This window comes from Equus caballus, chromosome 7, assembly GCF_041296265.1.
Source record: "Equus caballus isolate H_3958 breed thoroughbred chromosome 7, TB-T2T, whole genome shotgun sequence".
In the NCBI taxonomy this organism is placed as follows: Eukaryota; Metazoa; Chordata; class Mammalia; order Perissodactyla; family Equidae; genus Equus; species Equus caballus.
This window is the reverse complement of record NC_091690.1, coordinates 72,376,508-72,402,988: the sequence shown is the minus strand read 5'-3', so window position 1 is coordinate 72,402,988 and position 26,481 is coordinate 72,376,508. Positions and strand designations below refer to the sequence as shown.

The following is a 26,481-nucleotide window of genomic DNA, read 5'->3' as shown; positions in this document are numbered from 1 at the left end:
GGTTTCGCCGGTTCAGATCCTGGGCATGGACATGGCACCGCTTGTCAAGCCATGCTGAGGTGGCGTCCCACATGCCACAACTAGAAGGACCCACAACTAAAATATACAACTATGTACTGGGGGGATTTGGGGAGTAAAAGGAAAAGAAAAATAAATGCTCACAATTTTTATTACTGGTTATTTATATCTCTCATTTAATTCTTAGGATGCCTATTAAACAGGAATTATCCCATTTACTTGAGGAAACAGGCTGGGGTGGCAATAAAGCCCTCTTTGCCCAAATACATTCCGTGACCCACCCAGTCACAGAATGTATTAGCTCCCTGTTAGAGCCCGAGTCCTCAGAAACTGCTCCCTCCACTTAGCCAGTCTGAAAGGCATTCCTCTTGCTAAGGAGGTCCTTCTGCCTTTCCTCTCTGCTAGAATCTCATGCCTTATTATTTCTATTTTAATTACACAAATTAACCCATAGATACATTCCTGTTATAAAAGATTTGGATATATAAGCAAATATAGTCCTTATTGATGGAATTTTACATTGTGACTATTCACAATTATAAACGATGCTGCAATGAACAGAATAGTAGATACATCTTGCAAAAATATTGTTTAAGATTCTTAAAAGAGGAACTGCTGTTTAAATATTTAAAATATTTGTAGATCCCACCAAATTGCCCTCCAAAAGCTTTACTAATTTATGATCCCTTCAATAGTGTGAATGTGTTTCTCTCCATTCCCACCAATACTGCTCATTATAAATACTTTTGATTTTTCCAACAGAATCAGTTAATAATACTTTAACTTTGTTCACTTTTCATTTGGGCTGTTTGTTTTTTCTTACTGATTTTTAGGTAACTTTTATTTGTTGCAGATAATAATCCTTTCTGTTATGTTACAAATAGGTAATGTCTACTTCATCTTTAAAGGTTCAACTTTAACTCGCTTAAGATTCGTTTTTTTTGTTTTTAAAGATTGGCCCTGAGCTAACATCTGTTGCCAATCGTTTTTCCTTCTTCTCCCCAAAGCCCCCCAATGCATAGTTGTATGTTCTAGTTGTAGGTCATTCTGGCTTTGCTATGTGGGATGCCACCTCAGCATGGCTTGATGAGCAGTGCTAGGTCTGCAACCAGGATCCAAAGTGGTGAAACCCTGGGCCGCCCAAGTAGAGTGTGCAAACTTAACCACTCAGCCACGGGGCCGGCCCCACTTATATGATTGTTATTCCAGCGTTGTTTTGTTTCTCTCTCTCAAACTAGACTAAGCAACATGAAGGCAGAGATCATATTATTCATCACATCAGTTTCCAAAAGTGTCTGGCACATGAGAAGGTATCAGAAAAACCTGTAGAACCAATGACTGAATAAATGAAGGCTTGATTAGGGAACCAATTTACCTTCAGATTGTGAATTTATTTTTAAAACTGAATGTCCATGTAATCAGCTCAGTACTTGGCACACTAACCCAAGATGTAGGGTAGAAGAGCATCCCTCAACCCCACTCTTTGTTTTACTTGGCAAATATTGGTCAATATTTAATATTGGTGGGAAAAGATGGACAACAATGTATGGGATCTCATCATGAAAATATGACAGCTCTTTATGGCAGTCCTGTCCAAACCCATTGCTGCTTCGCTCTTAACCCCAGTCCCAAAGACTATCTGCTAGTTTTACACTTCTTGGCCCACACTTCCACCATTTAGGATTTCTTCCTCCCATGATCTCTCAGTGCTAGTTTCTGCAGGGCCATCCTCTGGGGATAGGTGGTTTGGGGTCTCAGTGGTGTGCACTGCCTTGCTCTTTCCTCCTCTGCAGCTCCTCCCGCCGCCTTGCCTGCTGTTCACTCATGCAGTCCCTGAAGGCCTGCACCTGTGCCTGGCACTGTCGCCAGTCCTGGTACTGGGCCATGCACTCCTGCACTGCATAGTGGGAAGCAGCACAGCCAGATCGGGAGATCAGCTGGTCCAGAGGGTCCTCTTCCTCATCCTCCTTCTTCACCTGTCGGACCCAGGTATGGCCTTGAGTTGACATCTTTGGGAGTCTCTAGAACATCAATGGAGGCAAGGTTAGAATAGGGACATGATTATAAATGAGGTTCCTCTACTATAAATACCACTGACCACTGCACTGTTATAGCCTATTTATGCATATGTTTTCCCTTGGAGACTGTAAGCTATTTGAGGACAGATATTGGACCTGATTCACCTTTGTGCCCCCAGCACTAGGCGTGGCAGAGTGCATGCCTACAAAATGGTTTGAACTGAATGGAATGAGACAAAGTATGTGAGAATGCTTAGCACAGCACTAAATAAGCTTCAATGGACTCTGCTAATGGAATCTGAATTAGGTGAAATGTCACCTTTTTGGAGAAGCTATCTCTGATCCACCCCAAAAGAATTAATCTCTCTTCTTTTCTCCTATTGGCCTTATTCTATGGCTGGAGAAGAACAAAGTTAAACACTTGGGAGAGTACCCAATTATGCATAGGGTTTGACATATGGGAGGAATGGAGACAGCTGAGTGGCAGTAGCATACAGTGTGCAAGGGTCAGGGCAAGAGATGAGTCTGTGAGGTAAGCAAGAGTGCTTAATGTGAGGTGTATTTGCCCAGACTCTCTTCCCAAGATCATCTGCTTCAGAACACCCAGCAGAAAGTAGCACAGAGAAGGACCTTAAGGAAGGTTTGAAGAGAAATGACCCTGGCCTTTGCACAAATTTCACCATAACATGCTATAAAGGAGCGAAGATTCCTTAATGCCTGTGTCTCTGATTCACTCAGCAAAGGATCACTGAGTACCTATCATGCTAGAGTTGAGGATACAGGAGTGACCAAGACACAGTTCCTGCCTTCATGGAGTTTACAATCTAAACAAGTAAACAGTTTACTATACAGTGTGTCCAGACAGTTAAAACTGGGAACACAGTGGAGGGATACCAGACAAGGGCAGGAATAGGCAGGGAAGGCTTCCTGGGAAAGTGATTTCTAAACTGAGACTTGAAGGATGAATAGGAGTTAGCCAGAGATGGGGAGGAAGAATGTTCCTGGTCAATGGAAGAGCACGGAGGGGGTTGAGACAAAATGCAACACGGAGAGGAAGTGAAAGTTCCGTATGACTGGAGAATAAAGTATGAGAACAGGAAAACAAGTGAAATTGGCAAGACGAGAAAATATCTGATCATAGCAAGGCCTTGTTAGCCCTGTGAAGGCATTTAGAGGGCAATGGAAGTCACAAGAAGGATCTAAGCACTCCACAGCCCGACACAAAACTCATTTGCTTTGGAGGAAGCATAACCTAAGGGAGGAGGGGGGAAATGGGCCTTCACAACAGGCTTGGATTGGAAGCCTGGCTTTGTCAACTGACTCATTGGGTGACCTTGAGCAAATCAATTCATAATCTATCTTGAAAAAAAGAGATAATATCTACCTCACACGATTGTCGAAGACTAAATGAGAGAATGCATGTAAGGAGACTGGCACGTCCAGAGTTCAATAACGATAGTTCGTATTACTGTACGTTTCCTCTTTCTAAATACACCGTGAGCTCTTTAAAGGCAAACCTCTTAGAGCAAGCACGGTGGAAAGAAAAGTGCCTTGGTTCCTAAACCTAGAAATCCGAGTTCGAATACAGGCACCACGCCTTACCATGCAATCTGTTTACCCTAGCATGCAATCTGTTTAAGTTTCCTCCTTAAAGTAATATTTAACTCGCAGAATTACTGTCAGGATTAATATGATAATAAGTGAAAAGTGCATGGGCTACAACCGGATTCAGTAAATGCTACCGTACTCTTCCCCCGCCAAATCCCGCCTTCCGTGCCCCCTGGAGTAAAAAGAGGAGGACCCTTGCTCAGAGATGTGGGCAAGCGAGATGGTCGGCAGCTGGATGGCGGAGGCCGGCCTGGACTGACGTTTGGAAAGGACGGGAAAGCAGAGAAAATCAGGTGGCCAAGTCACCTGAGGTTCCTCTTCCAACTTCAGGAGAGGACGCATGCGCGCGCGCAATGGCTGAGCACACCTCGGTTGTGCCCGCTACGCTTCACCGCACAAAGGCGCCGCACGAGACGCTCACCGGAACAGGACACCCGAACGCGCGCTCCTGCACAGCAGCGTCGGCTTTGCACGCAGTTGGAACGCTTCCGACTCTCCTGCCAGGAACCAGCCTCTATGGGGAGCGCGCGCGCGGATGTGGGTGAGGGGAAGGACCCACCGCGCATTTTCATTGGTGGCCTCTCGGTGTAGATCCCGCCCTCCGTCCTCGCCTCAGACCCTTCAGGGGACCCACTTCCGGGAAAGAGCGGAAGAGGCGGGCTAGTGGAGGCGGGTTCAAGATGGCGGCGCCTTTGAGGATTCAGAGCGACTGGGCGCAAGCCCTCAGGTGAATCCAAGCCCGGAACCGGGACAAAGGAGGCGGGTAACGGATGTTGCCTTTGCGTTAAGGATAACCTTGCCCGGCCCAGGATATCAATAGGGGTTACCTCATCAGTTGTTGAGGGAGCACTAGGTCTAGAAAAAGTCTCAAATCTACATGGTCATTGTTTTTCATTTTTAGAAGAGCTGCCATGAGGCCAAGGGAACACATAGGTCCTGTGTGATCCCAGCGTGAGAACTAGGATCGATGAGTTGAAGAAAGACTCTTGGCTGAGGAGTCATAGTTGTTTAGCAAATATTTATTGGTCGCCAGCTGTTTGCAAAAGTCCCTGTCCTCACCACCACCACATTGTCTTTGAGTGTATGATGAAATCTTTGTATCTTCCTCGGCCTGTAGTGCTCTGTTAGTCATATTGGACAATTCTGTTCAGGAAACCATGTGATATGATACTACCATGTCCAGACTCTGACCTAGGTAGATGCTTGGTAGAGTTCGGATGTGTACTCTAAACTTAAGGGTTGGTTCCTGCCCTCAAGAAGCTGACAACTTAATTGGGAAGGCACAGGAAACCATTCATCCATTTAAAATATACTTTTGATCATATACTGTGCAAGTCATTACTCTAGATACCAGGATAAGTACAGCAGTGCCATGAATGGCAACTATTATTACTGATAAGGGTTTTTCAAGTTGAAACAATGGTGAAGATGAATAAAACATAGCCTCCTGCATTTAAGAAATTTAAACTTAATACCTTACTAGATAGGCCAAAACGAAATACACATCACTTGCTACAACAGAGAAAGTGTGATAAGTAATAAAGGAAGAACACTAACATTTATTGAGGGCCACCAGGCGCCTATGAGAGAAGGCAGAATCAGAATCACAATCAGAGAAAGTAACTTGCCCAAGATCATGCAGCTAGTAAGTGATAGAGAGTTGCTGTCAACCTACGTCTTCCTCCTTAAAGGCCTAAGCCCTTTCCACTATACCTTAAAAGTGTTAGAGTGAGGAGATAAGGATTAGAGGTGCATTCTAAAACATGTAAAAAGTCTGTGAGGTGGTAGAACATAGACATCATATATAGTCCTCGGTTTCAATTCCTGCTTCATAGCTAGGTGACCTTGGGCAAGTCACTTCTCTCTGAGCTTCAGATTTTTATCTTTTTTTTAAAGATTTTATTTTTTCCTTTTTCTCCCCAAAGCTCCCTGGTACATAGTCATATATTCTTAGTTGTGGGTCCTTCTATTTAGGCATGTGGGACACTGCCTTGGCATGGCCTGATGAGTGGTGCCATGTCCGTGCCCAGGATCCGAACCAAAAAAACCCTGGGCCTTCGCAGCAAAGCTTGCAAACTTAACCACTTGGCCACGGGGCTGGCCCCTGGTTTTTTATCTTTAACATGGGGATAATAAAAGGTATCTTGTTAAGTTGTGAGGATTAATGATGTTATATGCAAAGTGCTGGCATAGGGCCTGGCTTACAATAGTCTCAATAAATATCTAAATATAAAATATTTGTGATTGTTCAAAGCTATAGAGCTATAAATGAATAGTGAACTCCGTATTGAAATATTTGCGCTTTCTTTAACCAACAGATATCTGGGTATTAAACACTTAATCGACAACTATTTCTTCAACAAATAAACCAAGTTTGTCTTAGAATAATCTATACCTGGATAAGATGTTATATTAGACGTGTTTAAGTACTATGGCCAAACTGGAAATTATATGATCTTTTTTCTCCCCTTGCACCAGTGGCATCCTTTTCAACGTTGAGTGAGCCTAATTAGGCTTTTGTCTCTCTTCATAGGAAGGATGAAGGGGAGGCCTGGCTGAGCTGTCACCCCCCAGGTAATGTCCATAAATCTATATGCCTTCCCTTTAGAGAAGGAGGATTTACCATCCTTAGAAGAGAGTGTCCTACTTTCTCCTGGCCCAGACTCCTTGTGCAATGCTCATAATCTTCAAATGTTCTTGACCAGTCTGTGCTGTACTCACATCACCCCAACTTCTCCATTCCGGGGAAAGGCCTTCAGATTGATTTCCCATTTAGAAGCCACAGACTTACTCATGGACACATTGCTGATGCATCTTAATCAGTTTCTTAGCCATTTATTATTGTATTCTAAACAGTTCTATAGCTTCAATTGTGACCTTCCTGATGATGATTTCTAGATCTAGAGCTCTAGTGCCGGGGTCCAGCCCCAGCTGAACAGGGTCTCCTGAGGGATGGACGGCGTTGGCGAGGGAGGAGGCGGTGAGACAAGGAGTTTGGTGTCCAAGTCTAACTTTATTTTGTGTATGTATGATTTATATAGGGCTCAGGGTATGCAAGGATGATTTCATGAAACAATCCCAGTACATGCTTTTGGCTTGCGTAAGCGGGTTTTTGCAAGGTAGACAATAGTCCTAAGAGTAATTGATTGTAAGGTAGACAATAGTCCTAAGAGCAATTGATTGTGTGTAGGCCGGGGGGGAGTCAAGCTTCTGCCCAAGAGTAAGTGATTGTGTGTAGGCCCAGGGGGAGTTAAGCTTCTGTAATTCTTTACTTCAAGGAGGCTACCCCCAGCGGCCTCCTGACTCAATGGGCTTTGGCAACCACCGTCCTCCCAGAGAGATCTGTGGGGGCTGCAGATTTCTTTGTTCCTTCTCCACTCCCATCGCTTCACCAGACCAAAGGACGGGTCAGAATGTTCTTTCCCTAGAAGATGTTTTTTCCCAGAACTTTCCCTAGAATATTGTATTGTTTCATTTTCATTCCCTGGGCCGAGCTGACTTCCCCTGAAATAACCCCAGGTGCAGAACAGAGTAAGCAGAAGCAGGAAAGTCAAAAGTGCCAGGGAGACTTATTGCAGGAGCAGCCTGGTAGATTCCCTTGAGGGTCGCCGTGCGTCCCCTCATCTCTCTCCTGGACGGTGTCACAAGGCAGAGGCTTAACTTGTAGGCTGACGGCTCCCAGCACTCTAGCCCTGACCTCTCTTTGAATTCAAGTAGAGATTGAACAGTTGTCTGCTAGACATTTCTGCTAGAACACTTGTCTACTAGACATTCACTGTCATCTTGAATTTATCAAATCCAGAACCAAGCTGAGCACTTCTGTTGTCAAACAGGTTATCTTTCTAGATTTTCTCATTTCTTTTTTTCTTTTGAGGAAGATTAGCCCTGAGCTAACATCCACTGCCACTCCTCCTCTTTTTGCTGAGGAAGATAGGCCCTGAGCTAATATCTATGCCCATCTTCCTCCATTGTTTTTTAATATGTGAGATGCCTGCCACAGCATGGCTTGATAAGCAGTGTGTAGATCTGTGCCCAGCATTCGAAGTGGCAAACCCCCAGCTGCCGAAGCAGAGCACATGAACTTAACCGCCATGCCACTGGGCTGGCCCCCTTATTTCCTAAGTTACTATCATTCTAGGCATCAGAGTGAAAAACCTAGTCACTTTACTCTGCCATATCCAGATAGTTCCCAAATCTTATCAATTTTTCCTTTGACTGACACTCCTGTGTTATTCTTCTCTATTTGTTTGCAGTTAGTGTGGTGACATTAAAAAAAAATCAAATTTCCTTCTAAATTTATCAGAAAGTTTTGTTTTACTGATTATTTTTCATTTCAGATACCTTTGATGTCTTTGTATAATAATATATTCTATTTCTAGGAGAAATAGAGGGTTTTTTGCTTTGGTTTGGTTTGGTTTTTTTTGCTGAGGAAGATTTGCCCTGAGCTAACGTCCACTGCCAATCTTCCTCTTTTTGTATGTGAACCGCCACCACAGCATGACCACTGACAGATGAGTGGTGTAGGTCCCTGCCTGGGAACTGAACCTGGGCGGCTGAAGTGGAGTGTGCTGAACTTAACCCCTAGGCCACCAGGTCTGGCCCAGAAATAGAGTTTTAATCAGAGTCTTCTTTTGAGCAAATTGGTACTGCATAGAAGAAGAGAGAATGGTAGCTGGAAGGTCAAGGGTTTTGTTTTTAAAGATGGGAACTAATTGCAGAGCAATTAAAATATAGGTTGTAGGTAGCAGAGAGGACTGACTAAAAAGCCAATGTCTTAGAAGAGATAGAAGGAGATAGAATTAAGTCTAAAAGAGTAAGATGAAAGAAGGTGAGGGTAAGTGCAGATGTAGATAAATGCATAGGCGTGGACATGGAAATTTGAGAGTGTCTTAATGCCTCAGTTCTCTTTGTGATGTTGAAAATAGTGTCAGCTCCTAAGGAAGAGGTTTTTTGTTTTGATTTGTTTTTTTGTGAGGAAGATTGTCCCTGAGCTAACATCTCTTACCAATCTTTCTGTTTTTGCTTGAGGAAGATTGTCCTGAGCTAACATCTGTGCCAGTCTTCCTCTATTTTATGTGGGACGCTGCCACAGTGTGGCTTAAAGAGCAGTGCTAGGTCCACGCCCAGGATCTGAACCTGCAAACACCAGGCCACTGACACAGAGTGCTCAAACTTAACCACTATGCCATGGGGCCAGCCCCAGATTTTGTTTGTTTTTAAATAGCAGTTTTATTGAAGTAGAATGAGTCCTACTTACTTTACATACATTATTTCTATTTCTCACAACCCTATGAGGTAGGTACTATTAGGATCTTAATTTTTTTTAAGTAACAGCTTTATTGAGATATAATTTACATACCATAAGGTTCACCTTTTTAAAGTATATAGGGCTGGCCTGGTGGCATTGTGGTTAAGTTCACGCACTCTGCTTTGGCAGCCTGGGGTTCACAGGTTCAGATCCTGGGCATGGACCTGGCATCTCTCATCAAGCCATGCTGTGGCGGCATACCACATAAAATAGAGGAAGATTGGCAGAGATGTTAGCTCAGTAACAACCTTTCTTAAGCAAAAAGAGGACAATTAGCGACAGATGGTAGCGACAATCTTCCTCACAAAAAAATAAATAAATAAAATAAATAAAGTATATAATTCAGTAGACTTTAGTATGTTCACAGAGTTGTGTATCTATCATGACTATCTAATGCCAACCATTTTCATCACCCCTAAAAGAAACTATACTCTTTAGCAGTCATTCCCCATTCCCCCCCCCCCCCAGCCCCTAGCAGCCACTAATAAACTTTCTGTCTCTATGGATTTGCCTATTCTGGACATTTCATATAAATGGAATCATGAAATATATGGTCTTCTGACTTCTTTCCTTTAGCATAACATTTCCAAGTTTCATCCATTTTTGTCAATACTTTGTTCCTTTTGTGGCCAAGTAATAGTCCGTTACATAGATACACCACATTTTTTTATCCATTCATCATTTGATGGACATTTGAGTTGTTTCTACTTCTTAGCTATTAAGAAAGAAGGTTTTTATGGCAGGATAGGTGTCATGAGAATTGGCTGCTGTGGGGAACAGCAGGGGCAAAAGGACTGCAAAACTATGCAGAGTTTGAGTGGTGCCAGTCTGCACAGTTGGGTCCTTTTCTCTAGCGGCAGTTAGCAGCCTGCATGTAGGAATGTAGAAGGTGAGTATTTGGATTAATCCCAGGTCTGTTATATAGATGAAAAACCAACACTGAGATCATTTCGGTGACTTTACAAAGAGACCACTGAGGGTGCAGATAGGAGATAGTTTGCAGTGATGTACCATGAGGGCCAGACTTCATAGGGCAGTTGGTGAAGCCAAGAGGGAATCAGAGTGGGACAAAAAGCCGAGTTCCCTCAATCCTATTTTTGTGGCATCTTTCTGAACTATCGCTTCACGCTAGTTTTCTGCCAAAAGCTTCTTCACTAGATCTTCTCTTGTCCAAACTTCTACCCTAGATTGTGAGGCCCTCCATTAATATCCTCCATCTACCTTTTCCATGACTGTTGTAAGCAAACCTGGTATATTCTTTGATGCCTCCTTCCCCCTGTTCTTTCTGACTTTCTTTTATTCTTTACATGCCCCTGCCTGACTTGGAGTTTCCTTTGCTTATCTTCTGCCTAGCCCAGTCCTATCTTTCAAGGTCCTACTCAAGTTCCACCCTCTCTGGGAAGCCCTCCAACTCTGTGTCAATCCATGATGGGTGGTTTCTACTTCCCTCTTACTCCTAGAATTTCAGTTTGGTGCAACAGTTATTTACTGAATAATTTGTAGCACCCTGCTAGTTTCTGCAGTCCAGGTGTGCACAGTCTAGGGGGGAGGTCAGACATGTAAACTGTGTTATGGGCTGTTACAGAAGTATATATATAAAGTGCAGAAGAAGAATAGAAAGTTTTAAATTTCATTCTACCATCTACATATGTTTATATGTAGATGGGGTAATATTGTGTTTAGCCCATATTACTGAGAAAGCAATGTTCTACTTAAGCACATTTTCCAGATTACTGACGCTTAACTCTTTGCCGTGTATTTTGCGTATATCCTGTGGATGTATATGCATGTTGATCTTCACCTTTCATCCTGGGAAAATTCCATTTCACAGCCAGCAAAACTGAGATTGAGATCACGCCACTAGCTTTCTCTACAAATATTACGTTATATCTCTAAATCTTTGTTCCTAGCTTTTAGCCCTTGAGTGTATTCTCTCCCAAATTAGGTTCGCCTAGGCTAGTGCTCTTTCCACTTCACCTCACTTTTAATATGAATACCTGCTTTTCTTTCATGAGCCAATTTTCTGCTGTCTATACAGATGCCTAAATTGGGTCTTCAAGGAGAAAAATGTTAAATTCTTCTTCTTTTTTGAGACATGCTTCTTTTGTGCTTATAGGGAAACCAACTCTGTATGGCAACCTAACTTGTCAAGGAATTGGCCAAGATGGCATCCCAGAAGTTACAGCTTCAGAAGGATTTATTGTGAATGAAATAAACAAGGTAGGTTTTTATGTCTTCTAGAAGACACCATGTCCAAAACTGTGATTGTACCTATATATCTACTTTAAATATTTGTACTATTATCTATGTGTCAGTGTCATCTCCATTTCATTTGTACCATAATCATAGTTTTTATTGCCTTGAATATCAAGAGGTTTATTTTTGTAGTTACATATATTTTTAGATGCAATCAAACTTCCTAATACTTCCCTTATCCCCACACTGTACAATAGATAAATAATATGAGCCACATAGGTAATTTTAAATTTTTTAGTAGCCACATGAAAAAGGAAAAAAGAAATGAGTGAAATTAATTTTAATAATATATTTTATTTAACCCAGTCTGTCTAAAATATTTCAACCTCTAATTAATATTAAAAAAATATTAATGAGATATTTTACGTTCATTTTTTTCTTATTGTCTTTGAGATCCTGCATATATTTTATACTTACAGCTCATCTCAATTCAGACTCTAATTTTTATTGAAAATACTTGATATGTATGTAGATTTCATAAAATTTATAGTTGAGAACATAGATTCACAAACCCAAGTAGTTCTAAACATACTTAAAAAGTTTTCCAATAAATCAAGTATTAGTTTTTAAATTAAACTTTAAGTTAATAAAATAAAATATTCAGTTCCTTATTTGCATTGGCTACATTTCAAGTGCACAGTAGCCTCATGTGGCTAGTACCTACCGTATTGGATAGCATAACCTTATAATGTGCCTGACCTTGGTGAAGACCTACATTAATAGTATTTAATGGTTTTTCTCATTGGTCTTTAAAGTGAGTAGATGGCCAAACTAAGTGTTGCAGAACCCATGATCTGACCTTCCTTACTCTTTCTGATGGCTGCAGTCAGTGTGCTTGGTGAGATGATTCCCAAAGGGTAAACCAGCCTTTTATTTTTCCCCATTTTTTGTGTAATTAAACTTTTTTAGTTGTAAAATATTTTGGGTATACTGATAAGAATAGAGAATACTTTGTTTTTTACATAAAGTTTTTAGCAAATGTTCATTTATTACTCTCTGTGCAAGGTAATAGGCAACATATTGTTATATATTTTATATATACTTTTCATAAACAGCCATGGTATTGTAGAAGGTGTCAGAAGATCTGAGTCCAAGTCTTATTAACTGACACTTACTAGCAATATGGTTTTGGATAAATAACTTAGTTCCCTGAGCCTCAGTTTCCTCATCTATAAAATGGAGATAGTATTCTACTTCATAGGCTGGCTAGTTAGTGGGGAGTGAGAGTGCATATGAATGAAACTAAGATATTACAAAAGTGAGTTGTTGTTTATCATAACATTCTAGGTGATTGGCATTTTAAATTTCCACCCAGATAAGCAAACAGACTCAGAGAGGTTAATTAACCCTAATAATCAAAGCTAGTTAGACTGTATACCAGAATTGAAACCCAGTTCTAATAACTTCAAGTATAACACCACTTTGCCAGCCTACATTTTTCCCAGGTGTTTTGCATCCACAGCCTGGGTGCTGACTTCCTTTCTTCCCTTTGTACTCAGGCCCTGATGCAATCCTATCTCTTCCAGCATCATTGCTAATTTCTGCTGTGTACCTGCTGGGTCAGACAGTAAGTGCTTATGGTTGAGCATTCAATTCCTAACTGCCATGAGTCACTTTGCTATTTGATGTTGCTACATTGTTCTGTTAAACAGAAGATCTGTCATTATGTTTAAATACTTAACCCCAAAGAATAAAAAAGTTTAACTTTGAATTTTATCTTAGTGTGGAATACTCACATCCCCGCCCCTATCCCCAGAATTTTGCCTGTTTTGATGTCTCCTGCAACTTTTCTTTAAAATATTTTCATTAACAGCACGATTCTCCACTGCTTACATTGGAAGGTAGTTCCACATTTATCTTCCTCCATAGCCTGGTTATGGATTAAAGATTGATTTGCAGGATTGATAAGCACAAGAAAACCACTGATTCTTGAAATCTTTCCTGTAATCAGCCCCAAAGAAATTAAGTCTTCCGAGAGAAAACCCAATTCTTACAGAATCCTGAACACTAAGCTCTTGGAGCTCCTTGCACCCTTGCTAGCAGGAATATTTAGCCAGTAGACTTTAGCTGACACTATAGTTTTGGGTACAGGAGGCAATTCCAAATCCAGGTCAGCTCTCTTGCAGCTATATGGGCTTTGTCATGTGTTAGAAGCAAAAACTCATTTAATGAAAGGCCTGCAGGCAGCCAGGCGTGCGTATACTAGCTAAGAAAGTACTGTTTATATGAATATTCTGATTTTCTTTTTAAAGGAGTGGAAGACCTGTAATAAGAGCATATTGATTTTTAGTGATGAGAATATTATGATTTCAAAACTAATGAACTGTGAGAACCCGTGCTTATTGTACATAGATTAACCTTATAAAGAGGTTCAGAAAATCTTGATTACTGAAGACATTTTCATTGTCCAGTAGAATTTCCAGAAACTTTGGAGTGCTGCTACAGAAGAAATAGCAGATTAAGGGCTGTTTAGTGAGTGCAGCTCCTCAGCTCTCTATATGAGACAATATATCCTTAGGTGGTGGTGGTGGTATTCTACTGGTTAGAGTAAGGGACTGTCATTTTGCAAGAATACTTGAAAAACGTTTATCTAGCCTTTTATGCATCAACACGTTCTACCTTAAATGGTTACAAAGGCTGCCTTTAGCAAGTCATATAGCCTGAATCTAACATCTGATTCTAGGTGCAATTTCCTACTGTGTCACCAGTGTTGTCTTGCTACAGTAGCTGAAAGATGTGATAATGACTAGGCAAAACACCTGGGCAATCATAATACAGCTCTCTGACAGTGACCTATCTACAAACATGTACAGTCAGTTGAAGTCCTAGGTGGAATGGGCCCCACAAGCTTGACCAGGGCCTACACATTGTATGAGTGTACCGTAATTTACTTTACCACTTTTCTCTGGTACCTGTAGATGTCAGTAGCCTAAGCTTTTCTCTGCAAGTCTTACAGGCAGCAAGTTTACTTGTAAACTAATCTGTGAGGCCCCAGGCTTGGAGGCTAGTGCTGTTTTCTCACATCTCTTTATGAACTCTTCTGTTGGTCCTATTCCTTGCTCTGGTGCTAATTGAGAGTACTGGTGTTAGATTTTCTTCTAAAAATTAATGGTCTCACCTTTGTCAACTGTATCTTATTGTTGGTCTGTCTTCTATGGTACAGTTTACTTCAACAGAAAAAGATAATGGCAGCTCATCGGTACCAAATCATATTGCAGCCCTCTGCAGTAAAAGAACTGTTCGTCTGTGAGGCGTGATAGTTTTATGGGCTGGGGAAGGAGGATTAGAGAAGGTACACTTAAAAGATGAGAATTTCTTGTCATCCTAATATTTTCTTTAAGAGGCCTTGATTCCACTGGAGTAGCTTTACTGATGAATTTCATCTTTCCCCCTCTGTTTAGAAAAGCATTCATATTTCATGTCCAAAGGAAAATGCATCTTCGAAGTTTTTGGCACCATGTACTACTTTTCCCAGAATTCATGCAAAGAGTGTAAGTATTTTGAGAAAATGTAATAGCATGTTAATTTTTCATTTTATCTGCTTGTCTAGTGCTATGAATGTTTTCATAATTAATGTCTTCCATTTACTTTGCATTGTAAGATAATACAGCTGATGAAGTGTGAAACGTTTGGCAAAATTGGTACTTGGGTCTACATAGAATGTGTATATGCTCACTAGTAATCTTAGAGAAAGGAATTGTGTGAAATTTCCTTGTACATATTATAGCAGAACTACTTACCACCTTTTGGATAGTGATGATAGTAGCTGATGTTTGCATAATTTGCCACTGTCGTATTTCTGTTCCTTTTTGCCAACAGGACGTTTTCTCAAAATTCCAGGTACAACATATTGAAGAATAATTTTCTTTCCTTTTTTTAAAAAAAAGATTGACACCTGAGCTAACATCTGTTGCCAGTCTTCTTTTTTTGCTTCTTCCCCCCAAAGCCCCCCAGTGCGTAGTTGTATATTCTAGTTGTAGGTCCTTCTGGCTCTACGATGTGGGACGCTGCCTCAGCATGGGCTGATGAGTGGTGCTAGGTCTGCACCCAAGATCTGACCTGGTGAAACCCTGGGCCACCGAAGCGGAGCATGAGAACTTAACCACTCTGCCATGGGGCTGGCCCCCGAAGAATAATTTTGAAAAGACTTTGTGATAAAGACCTTTCTACTACCATGATGTTTTTGTAAGCAAAAGTGAGAAAGAGGTGGATAAACTGATTATATTAAAGCCTTCCACTTCTTATTGTGTGGTATTATTTTTAAAAATAGCTATTTTTTACCCTTATTGCAAAACAAATATATGTTTAGTGATGAAAATTTAGGAAATATAAAAGAAAGTGAAAATCAGTCATACTTCTACAACCTAAAGATAACTGTTGTGAACTTTTGTTATATAGCCTTTATTAATAATAATCATAGTGGTAATAGCTAATATTTATTCATTGCCCTACTATGTGCCAGCACTGTGCTGAGCTTTACATATCGTTTTGCTTGAACCTCTCAATATTTTTTTAAAAAATATTTTACCAAAATATATGTAAATATTTTACTGAAATAGGTTTTTACAGTACATGCTGTTTTATAACTTGCTTTTTATTCCTTAATAATATATTATGTACCTCATTTTATGTCATCTTTCTCTGTATTCTTTTAGGAGCTGTATAGTGTTCCACCCTATGACTTTACTATAATTAGTTTCTCCAGTCTCATATTACTGGACATTCGGGTGTTTCTGATTTCATATTTTGATGATATACTTATAGCTAACCCTTTGCTCACAAAAATAGGAAGAGGTTAGAATGCATTTATAAAAGTAGAATTGCTGAGTCACAGGTAATGCAAATTATAAGGCTTTTGGTGTGTTCTAACTGACCTTCATTTACCTGATTTGTTGAGTCACCCACTGCTCTGCATTTCCTCTGTAAAAGGTACTGACTGATGCCACAGCATGTTTGCAGCTCAAGCTCTTCCCGGAGGTCTGAATACTCTGACACTGCCGGTTAAGTCGAATGCTTACCGAGGATCAGTTACAATGCCAGTTATATTATTTTTGAAATTATGTTAATTAATTAAATATGTTAAACCAATGAAATATGAGTGTGAAAAGGCAGAGAGTGATTATTTGAAAACTAACTTAATTTCTTTGTAAAGACTTGGTAAACATGGGCTGCTATTATATTATGTGTAGGCAAGATAAATGCAAAATGTTAGGGAAAAGATTGAAAGAAGCACTAGATGAAGTTTTGCTCTTAAACTGCTTTGTAAGTGTGAGTAAAGATTTGCCTTTAAAGAAACTGGAAGTTGTAAATTGTGCCTTTTGGTTATAGTTTATTATAAGAAAGTCAAGGTGAAGCTTCTTTGTAGTAATCAGTGGACTAATGAAAAGATTAGTGAATTTTAATGTACATTTATTTATTTGAGTTAAAGTAAAATGTAGGTATTTGTGTATCATTTTTTATTATTTTCTACTTTTTTTAATTTTTTTTAACTGAATTTTTTGATTATTTGACCTACCACTGGGCCCTATCAATTGACTAAAAGGGCTTTTTACTGTATTGCTTTTCTGCCAGCCTGACTTCATACACTCTGCCAATACTGGATATTAGAATTTTTTCTTAAGTTTTACCAATTTGAGAAATGGTATTTCTTTGTTAGTTTAATTTACGTTCCTTTGCTTAATCAAGGGTTGACCACTTTTTCATATATTTTTTGGCTGCTCTTCATGTCATTTGCTGATTTTTCTAAGTGTGGATGTTTTCTTTATTGGTGGGAGCTCTTCTTGTATTAAGGGCATTGATCCCTTGCCCTGTATTTTTCAGATAGTTTTTTCTAGCTTATTTTTTACTGTTAAATTTGTTTATAGTGTCTTTTGACACACAAATATTTAATATTTCTGGATAATAAGACCTATCAGTTTATTCCTTTATGGTAACTGCCTTTGGGGTCCTGCATAAAGTAGTCCATGAGTTTATATATATTCACTTTTAATTGTATAGCATAATGTATAAGAGCAGATTCTAAAGACAAACTCATTGGATTTGACTTCTTGGATTCAAATTTCGGTGGTTCTGCCATTTACTGACTGTGTGACTTTGGGCCAGGAACTTGACTTCCCTGTGCTGCAGGTTCCTTATCTGTAAAATTAATATTTAATATTTATCTCTTAGGGTTGTTATGAGGATTCAAGCAGTGAGAATTGAATTTGGAACATAGTAAGCACAATATAACTGTTAAATAAAATTATACATACAATATTTTCTTTGTTTTTTTTGTTTGTTTTTTTTTTTACATTTCAAGCTTTATTTTTGTTATTTGGTTTGAAGTAGGGATATAACAATTCTTTTTGAAATGATTAGTAAGTTGCAACCTTAGGAGGTAATCCATCCTTTATCTCACTGACTTGAATTGTCATCTTTATGTAGGGTTGTCCCATTGATCTGTCTGTTTTTTTGCTGTGACTAGGGAATACATCTTTAGCTTTAAACTCTGACCTAGGTTTGTATCCTGGCTCTGCTATGTCACCTTGGGGAAATTACTTAATCACCTCTTAAACCTCAGATTCCTCATCTGAAAAATAGGAATAATACCTATCTTATAGATTTTTGGGGGGATTATAGGAGAGTAGTGTCTGTTACATGTCTGGCACATAATAACTATTCAATAAATGTTAGTTCCCTTTCCTCTTTTTCTTAAATAAAAGTTTGGAGGAAGGAGACAGCTGGTATGACCTATAATCTGCTCTTCAGTGTCCTATCACTTTGAAAGAAATGGATAGTTCTGACTTAATTACTTTTTAGGTCTGGGACCTAGGGCCCCAGAGATATGTAACACAGATAAATAACATAATATCCCTGTCCCCTCCAGGGACAGCATATTAACTGAGAGGATATAGTACGATACGTCAGTTTCTCAGCCTTGGCACTATTGACATCGTGAGCTGGATAATTCTTTATTGTAGGGGTCTGTTTTATGCACTGCAGGATGTTTAGCAGCAACCTTGGCCTCTACCTACGAGTTGCCAGTGGGACATTACCCCCAGCTGTGTCAACTGAAAATGTTTCCAGACATTGCCAAATATCCCCTCAGGAACAAATTCACCCCTAGTTGACGACAGCTACAATATATGAACATAGTGCTGAAAACCACTGGGGGAGAAAGTGATGAACTCCTTGGGAGAGTTGGGAAAACCACTCACCTTTTGAGAAGTGGGTCTTTTTTTATAAATCATTAATTGTGCCCCTTTTCTATTTCTTATTCGAGCTCATTATTAGGTGATTCATCAATTTATTGATCACCTGCTATGTTCCTGGTATTCTGGGCACTGGAGCTGTAGCAATGAATAAATCTGTGGTGTAGAGCTTACATTCTGGCAGTGTGGGGCCAGACAGGATTTGCTAGTGACTTGGATGTGAGATGTGAGAGAAAATGAGTTGGGATGATGCCTAAAATCATGGCCTGAGAATCGGGCAAATTGTGGTGCCATTTATTAATTGGGGGACAAGTAGTAGTATTGGTATGGAGTAATGGGACTTACAAGTTCTGTTTCTTACATGTTAAGTTTGAGGTGTCTGGTATAAAGCCAAAAGTCTGCTTAGCAGACGGTCAGATAAATGCCACCTGAGTCAGGAAAGAGGTTGAACCATGTTGTTTTAGGGATTAAATTGATTTCAGAGTGAGTAGGAAAGTGTTTAAATATGTCTTGTTTCTGGGGTCCTGCTAATAGAGACAGTAGTTGGTCTTGTTGATACAAGTCAGATGACTTTACTTTCCTACCTAGTGTTGATGAGATACTTCATCTCTGTTCTCAAACTGCTATCATTTGGTATTTGTTGAATAGTTACTATGTACATAGCCTGTGATTTGTGGAAGAAATTCCTGAACATAGTTCTGACACTTAAGAGCTCATCATGTAGTTGGGGAGCCAGATATAGAGTTGAAAGAAGTTAATTGACAGTACCAGCCGTCAGAGTTAAGGTCCAGGATTAGGGTGGTAGCAGTAGTGTTGAAGAAGAAATAGATCTGAGAGAGATGTTTCCTACACTAGAATGTGAAGGCAGGGCTATGTCAAATTTACCTCACCACCCAGTGATGGGAAGCTAGGAGCAGAATGGGATTATTATGAGATCAAATGATATAATGTATTTGGAAATGTTTTATGAATGATAAAACATGATAAAAAATGTTAATTGTTGTCATAATCCTTAAAATTAAAGGATCTATAATTAACAGTCTTTTTATTCTGAGGAACCAAATTAAAGAAAAAGTCTTAGAAAGTGTTTGAGTTGACCCACTTATCCCTTTAGTTCTTGCCAAACCTATTGATTATGGTATAATTGGCATAGAACAAAGTAAAATGGAGGCTTGATAATTAAAGCAAAAATCCCTACTTTTTCTATAATAATTTAGGTCATATGGGAATCATTGTTGCTGGGAATATGTCTGGGATTATATATCTCAGTCTTGCATTTCTGGAATATTTGTAACTGGATGTTTTTTAATAAGTGTATGTATGCCTGTGTATGAAGGAGACTTGGCATTCTGATCATGGCTTATGCGTGGAGTGATTGTTAGCATTGAAATTGTGTAAGAGAATCTGAGAATTCTCTGTTACATATTCTGAAATACGAACACACACACTCTTAGGATTTTACAGAGGGAATGTAAAGCAGTCAGTTGGAAGCATCTTTGCTTCCATGAATTCTTCTGGTGCATCTTGGAAGACTGTCTTTTGTGTAAGTGGGTTCATAAGAATTAGGAGAGGTATCTTAATTTTAAAATAAAATAGCAAAAGATGGAAACTATGGAAATGATATGAGGATAGGGAAAACTTTTTAGTTAAGGCAGGAGACTATAGATGAATACAAGAATATCTTTTTGTTTTGAGAAATAGAAGATGTTGGCTCTAGCCTTGTTGGGAGATTGGTGAGATAACTCAGCCTTCACAGGAAACACATGTCCTTTGTGTTGGGACTTGAAGAAGTCTTAGAGAAGTGTGAAGTGGGGGGTGGGGGGGTTGTGACATATTTCAAGGGAAGAAGAGCGTTTCACTGTTTGTAACACTGATTGTTTTGTCTTTTGAACAGGTGACATGCCTGGACATTTCTAGTGGAGGAGGCCTTGGTGTATCTTCTAGTTCTGATGGGAGCATGAAGATCTGGCAAGCTTCCAATGGAGAGCTCAGAGTAAAGACTTTGATTATACTTTAGGTCTTATGCTTGAAGGGTGGTCGGAGAAACTTTAGACTGGGTCGTGAAAAGAAGAGTGGCCCATTCTAAAAATGTAGGACCACTGCACTTCAGTTGATCTTTGCTCTCCCATTTGTTAATGTAAGAACCATCCTCAAGCTTGGTGATTTGCCAGAATAAATTGGGGCTGGAACTGTGGAGGAGGCAGGCCAGTGAATGTCTTAACTGGTGATCCCTTTGTATGAGCTGCCTTCAGTTATCAGTTTCTAGGAGAGAGTAGCTAGGCTATTACACTGATTCTATGGCTGAGGCCCCCAGCCTGTACAGAGGATTTTAAGAGGTAAGTAAAAGAGTCCTCAAGCCTCCTCAGCTCCTTATGTATAGAACTAGGCTTAGGGATGGCTGTGAAAGCTGTGGAGTTCCAATCCACAACATTTGTAGCCAAAACCCAGGAAAGGGAACCAACAATCTTAGAATACTACCTTGTAGACAGATGAGCTAAAGAGATCCTTCGGACCTCTTTAATTTTAAAACCCAGCATGTGGGTGTAGCATGTAGATATTTCATTTAAGGCACTAAGGATATGGGAGGTAAGAGAACTCAAGGGATGGACAAGAGAACTAGCGTGAAATTTTCTTTTGTTTTTCCAGAGAGTATTGGAAGGACATGTGTTTGATGTGAATTGTTGCAGGTTTTTCCCATCAGGCCTTGTGGTTCTGAGTGGGGGTATGGATGCCCAACTGAAGATCTGGTCAGCTGAAGATGCTAGCTGCGTAGTGACTTTCAAAGGTCACAAAGGAGGTATGAGTGGTGATTTCGCCAAAAGACTTCTCTAATCAGCCCCAGAGACAAATCACCAGGAAGACAGAAACAGAAGCCACTTATCCACAAAAACACAAATCATTCATCCAACTGGCCATTTAAATGAGCTGCTATTTCTCCAAGGATTAGAAATTCCTTTGTTACTCAGTCTTGTTATTGCTGTCTAAAACTAACTGCCTTACACAGAAGTTGTTTTCCACAATTGATAAAGGAAAAAGTCCTCCCTAGGAGATCATCTACTTGTGTGCTGGGGAAAAAAGAGAGGAGAGGTATGCCCACAGTTTCTCATTATTAGTCCTTTGGCTGAGGTGACAGTAGAAGCTGGGTAGCAAATGGCTGCATCATCAGACATCAGAGATAGAGCTTACTACTGACTGTTGATTCCCATGGCTTTAAATCACAGTTCAGATTTTAAAAGTGGATTAGACAGGGGCCAGCACAGTGGCATAGTGGTAAGTTTGCACGCTCTGCTTTGGTGGCCCGGGGTTCGCAGGTTCGGATCCTGGGCCCGGATGGACCTACGCACTGCTTATCAAGTCATGCTGTGGCAGGCGTTCCACATATAAAATAGAGGAAGATTTGCACAGATGTTAGCCCAGGGCCAGTCTTCCTCAGGAAAAAGAGGAGGATTGGTGGCAGATGTTAGCTCAGGGCTAATCTTCCTCACCGAAAAAAAGGATTAACCATGTAACCAATTGATAGCAGACTATAGGGACAGAATGAGAACATCTTCCCCTTGTAACTGATTGGTTGGTTTTTTGGGAAAGAACTATAATCTGAAGATATTTTATCCTTAATTGGAATGTTAAAAAGGTGATAAATATGTTATTCTTATTTTACAAGTTTGGATATTTTTGAAAATCTAATAACATTCCTAGGTAATTCCTTACCTTGATCCCTCCCTTGGAACCATAACGCATATCATCTATATTACTCATTTGGAAATTATGTATTGTTGTGTACTTATGGTATTTGCCTTGTGTACCTGACTATATTATAAATAACTTGCATATAGAAATTCAGTTTTAAGTTTTAATATTTCTTTATATTGATTTGCCATATTACATACAGATCATCTAGCAAACGCATGTGTTAACCTTAGCAAATGAATGCCTTACTTCTAAAACTGTGAGTATGTAGGTGCACTGAGAAGGAATAGAAAGGACATTTGGAGCCTTCCTCACGTTCAGCATGAAGAACTGACAGGTCTAAGGAGTCAAAGCGTCCTGCACAGTTGGGGAGTCCAGGAGCCAAAGGAGTCTAGAGGAACACTGAAGGATTCACCTCAGATCTGGCCATCCTTCTGAGTGTGTGAGGCATGGGGAAACTTTCCAATGGAACAAGGCATGACTGTGCATGTTGAACTTAATAAGATGCATATTCAACGTCAGTGCACAATCAGCTTAGGAATACCTTTGGATTACTGCAGATACTGAGTGTGCCCTCCACATAAATCCTAATTCTCCCAGCCTTCTTCCCTGCTTCTTAAGAACACGTGTCACTTAGCTTAGAGTGAATTACACAGTGTTTGTTAATCTGATTTAAGCTTTTAAAGATTTTTTTTTTTTTGCTTTTTCTCCCCAAAGCCCCCCGGTACATAGTTGTATATTCTTAGTTGTGGGTCCTTCTAGTTGTGGTTTGATGAGTGGTGCCATGTCCACTCCCAGGATTCAAACCGACGAAACACTGGGCCACCTGCAGCGGAGCACGCAAACTTAACCACTCGGCCACGGGGCCAGCCCCAGATTTAAGCTTTTATTCATATAGTTGTTCCATTCTTTTGGCCTTGTGAGAAAGTCCTGGGAGAGGGGTGGGGGCTTCTCCAGAGTATAAGGAGGAGAGTTTTTATTATATTGAACAAAAATGATAAACTTTAGGAGAAATGACATGAAGTCAGATCCAGGCTGACATTTGTCAGGTCTTGGATGCTCCTCTCCAGTTAGTTCTGTAAAGTAGCCCTGGGTTTGGGGCTGCCCATTCTTCTACAGTACAAAGCAAAAATCAAGATTAATCTCCAATAGCTTAGCAGCATTTCTGTCACTCTGGCCAAATGACTTCCAAGTTGCTTTGTGTCTCCTGTTTTACAATATCTTTAGTTATGAGATTTTGAAGCATTTTATTAACGAAAGCCATGAACCACATAAAAACAGAGTAAAGAATTATTACCTGCATTTGTGATCCTTAGTGGTTTCACAAGTGGTGACTAAATAAGAGAAGCAGAAGATAATAAGTGTTGAAAGCGAACATGGCCTTTTATTGCCTAGAGTAAGTCTTGGCAAGCAAGATATAAAAGAAAACACCAGGAAGACTGCACTGAACCTAGTCTGATGCTTATTGCATTAGGACACTAATAAAGTAGCTCTGTATGAAGATCTGTTGTAAAGGATAACCTTTTGTTAGCTTAATTAAGTCCCTGGCTTGCTTACAGCTTCTAGTATATGAAAACATGATAATGGGGCCGGCCTCTGGCCGAGTGGTTGAGTTCACACACTCTGCTTTGGCGGCCCAGGGTTTCGCTGGTTCAGATCCTGGGCATGGACATGGCACCGCTCATTAGGCCATCTTGAGGTGGCGTCCCACATACCACAACTAGAAGGACCCACAGCTAAAATATACAACTAGGTACTGGGGGAGATTTGGGGAGAAAAAACAGAAAAAGAAAAAAAAAGAAAACATAATGATACAGTAGACTGGGATTTGGAGACATACAAATCTTGGTTTAAATTTTAATTCTTCCACTTACAATCTGTGTGACCTTGGAAAGTTGCTTAACTTTTCTGAACCTTAATTTCCTCAGATGTAAAATGGAGATAGTAGTATTAAATGAGATGATGCATATGAAGGATTTAACATAATCCCTGGTATATAATAAGTGCACAGTAAATATTATTATTGTTCATATAAAATATAAAACTAAATTTTAATTTCTGCCAGGAAAGGTGAGCCTTATGTTTTAACATACTTGTCAAATGTGAAAAGCGGAAATTGTTATTTCTGATAGAGTAGACATTTTCCAGTGGAAACAAATATGACCCTAGATAATATGTAACTGATCTTCCCTAATACTTTTGGATACATATTTTATATATAATTAAAGGATTAGTGTGTTTTTTACTTAATTAACATGCAGAGGTAAGATTTGTGTATGTTTCTAAATCTTTCCAATGAAAAGTTGAACTAAAAGTAGTTTTGTGTTTGTAATATATGAGTTTACTAAGTAGCTCTAAAGTGTACTTTAACCAGTTTGAAATTTTCAAATTAAGGTTGGTGGATTTGGAGGTATATATTCATAATACTAATTCTTTGTAATAAGGACCAGATCTTTCATAATCTGAAAACTTTTAGACCAAATGAAACACCATTTCAGTTGATTGGTTGAGGGTTTTTTGGCTCACTAGAGTAGGAAAGATGCTTACATTTGTAGAATAATTTTAAGAAACTAGGTTGCATTTTCAGCACTTGGGCTATTATTTTCCAGCTTTTTTTTTTCTTGAAGATTGGCACCAGAGCTAACATCTGTTGCCAATCTTCTTCTTCTTTTTTTTCCTTTTCTCCCCAAAGTCCTCCCCCTACCCTGCCCCCTACATAGTTGTATATTCTAGTTGTAGGTCCCTCTGGTTGTGCTATGTGGGACGCCCCCTCAGCATGGCCCAACAAATGGTGTGAGGTCTGTACCCAGGATCCAAAACAGTGAAACCCTGGGCCACCAAAGCAGAGCGTGCAAACTTAACCACTTGGCCATGGGGCCAGCCCCTTCAAGCTCTTATATACTTTCTTTGAAATAGGATATGCTGCCTCCAAGTAATACTAGGTGCTTCAAGGTTCATTTTTTTCTGAGATCTGAGAAACAGTCGTTAGTTTTCCCATGTACACATATGTATCTTGCTCCCTAGCAACATTAAAACAGCTTAATAGTAAAACTAGATAATTTTAACAGAGGAAATGTGTTAAAAAACATGTCTAGAAATATGAAATTTGCTCTGTTTCTTCCTAATATTGATCTCAGTCATAGTTTCGTCTAACGTTGTTCTTATTTCCCAGACTTTAGCTAGGATGTTTATATGTGATGCAGCTGAATCTTTTCTTGAAGGCAAATACTTTTTGATCTTGTTTCTTTGTTGAGGACTTGTATCTGTTTGGTTTGGTATCTAAAGTCTTTGCAGCTTCTGGTAGGTCTTAGCTGTGGCTGCTTCTGTTACAAAGGCATTCCTGCTACTTTCATAGCTTTTTTCTAAAGTAATTCCTCATAAGTTCCTGCTCCTGTAGGACTCCTCTTTCTTTTATTCTTGTCATCTAAGAGTGAAGAGACCCACACTAGATGCCAATATATTGTGAGTGACATTTTATTAGAGAGAGGGTGATAATTTTCTACTCTACTTTTATAGAAAAAGGAAACTTTCTAGATGGCAGCTCTTTGCTAAGTGTTACTTGAAATTTGTACATAGTTAATACCATTCATAGCTCCCTAGCCACAGCCATAGCATCCTGCCTTGGATACTTTTCAGAACTATTTTTTTAAAAAGTTTGCGTTACTTCCATGGAACTCAATAACATTTTTAAATAGCAGTTAGAACTTGCCAATAAAGAGATAAACAGATCTTTGATTGCTTAATAAGAGCTGAAGGCCCTTCCTAATGTTCCTATTGGTGATTCCTTGAGATTCTTAAAAAATCTAAAATCTTTTTCTAGCTGGTTTATGCTGAATGTGTTGTGGAGATAGAGTGGAAAGGTGGATTTTCCAAACTCAGAATACTTTGCCGTTACGAAATATGTTGTAAATAAGAAACATAAAATAGCAGCAAAACATATTGCCTCGTTAGATCTGTTTCTGAGAGGAAGGTTACCTTAAAAACCTTGTCTAAAGTGGCTTTTATCCAGTGGATATATAATTGCAAGGATTACATTTTATTTTTCCAAAAACTATAGTTAGCTGTATAAATGGGATTTAGTTTTTATTTTAAGTTGGATGTATTTAGAAATTGACACTTGATTAGGTCCCACCTGAGTTGTCTCTAATCGTATTTGCTGACAGGCCCTAAGTTGGCTACTTTTTCAGTTTGTGGCATTTTCATAAACTCATCTTTTTCTGAAAAAAATTTTCAAAGTGAAATTTCCACTAAGAATTGAGGCATGTGGTTACTTGCGTGGGTCATCCATCATCTATTCCTTATGTTGAGTTATCCTGTAGAGTTTTTGTCAAGATTTGTATATCTCAAGTCATCCTTACCTTGAGAGGAATGGGAGCAAGCCACAGATCACTAACCT

General features: G+C 39.6%; 2 protein-coding genes across 19 annotated transcripts in view; one reads left to right on the top strand and one right to left on the bottom strand.

Annotated features, from left to right (window-relative positions):
* Positions 1-1,388: 1,388 nt before the first annotated feature.
* On the bottom strand, positions 1,389-4,191 carry COA4 (cytochrome c oxidase assembly factor 4 homolog). 2 transcript variants are annotated; one of them, XM_005611918.4, is made up of 2 exons: positions 3,951-4,091; positions 1,389-2,039 (listed from the first exon to the last, which is right to left on the bottom strand). In XM_005611918.4, exons 1-2 carry the CDS (start codon positions 3,984-3,986, stop codon positions 1,773-1,775), a joined length of 303 nt encoding a protein of 100 aa, XP_005611975.1. In that variant the 5' UTR covers positions 3,987-4,091; the 3' UTR covers positions 1,389-1,772. The 2 variants fall into 2 exon arrangements, with proteins under 2 accessions (XP_005611975.1, NP_001244069.1); NM_001257140.1 differs by having other exon boundaries at positions 1,543-2,039; positions 4,066-4,191.
* Positions 1,869-26,481, top strand: part of PAAF1 (proteasomal ATPase associated factor 1) — a 43,789-nt gene continuing 19,176 nt past the window's right edge. For 4 of the 17 annotated variants that reach the window (XR_011441063.1, XM_023645755.2, XM_023645753.2 and 1 more), the window contains exons 1-6: positions 4,262-4,371; positions 6,178-6,218; positions 11,069-11,172; positions 14,610-14,699; positions 20,293-20,391; positions 21,045-21,195. Coding sequence is in view for 16 of the 17 variants with exons in the window: in XM_023645755.2 (XP_023501523.1) it covers positions 4,325-4,371; positions 6,178-6,218; positions 11,069-11,172; positions 14,610-14,699; positions 20,293-20,391; positions 21,045-21,195 (532 nt within the window). In the remaining variant the exon portion in view is untranslated. Of the gene's footprint in view, positions 2,008-4,258; positions 4,408-6,122; positions 6,219-11,068; positions 11,173-11,963; positions 12,066-12,707; positions 12,776-14,371; positions 14,501-14,609; positions 14,700-20,292; positions 20,392-21,044; positions 21,196-26,481 lie in introns of those variants that run through there. The other 13 variants (XM_070274420.1, XM_070274425.1, XM_070274419.1 and 10 more) reach the window with 13 other exon arrangements.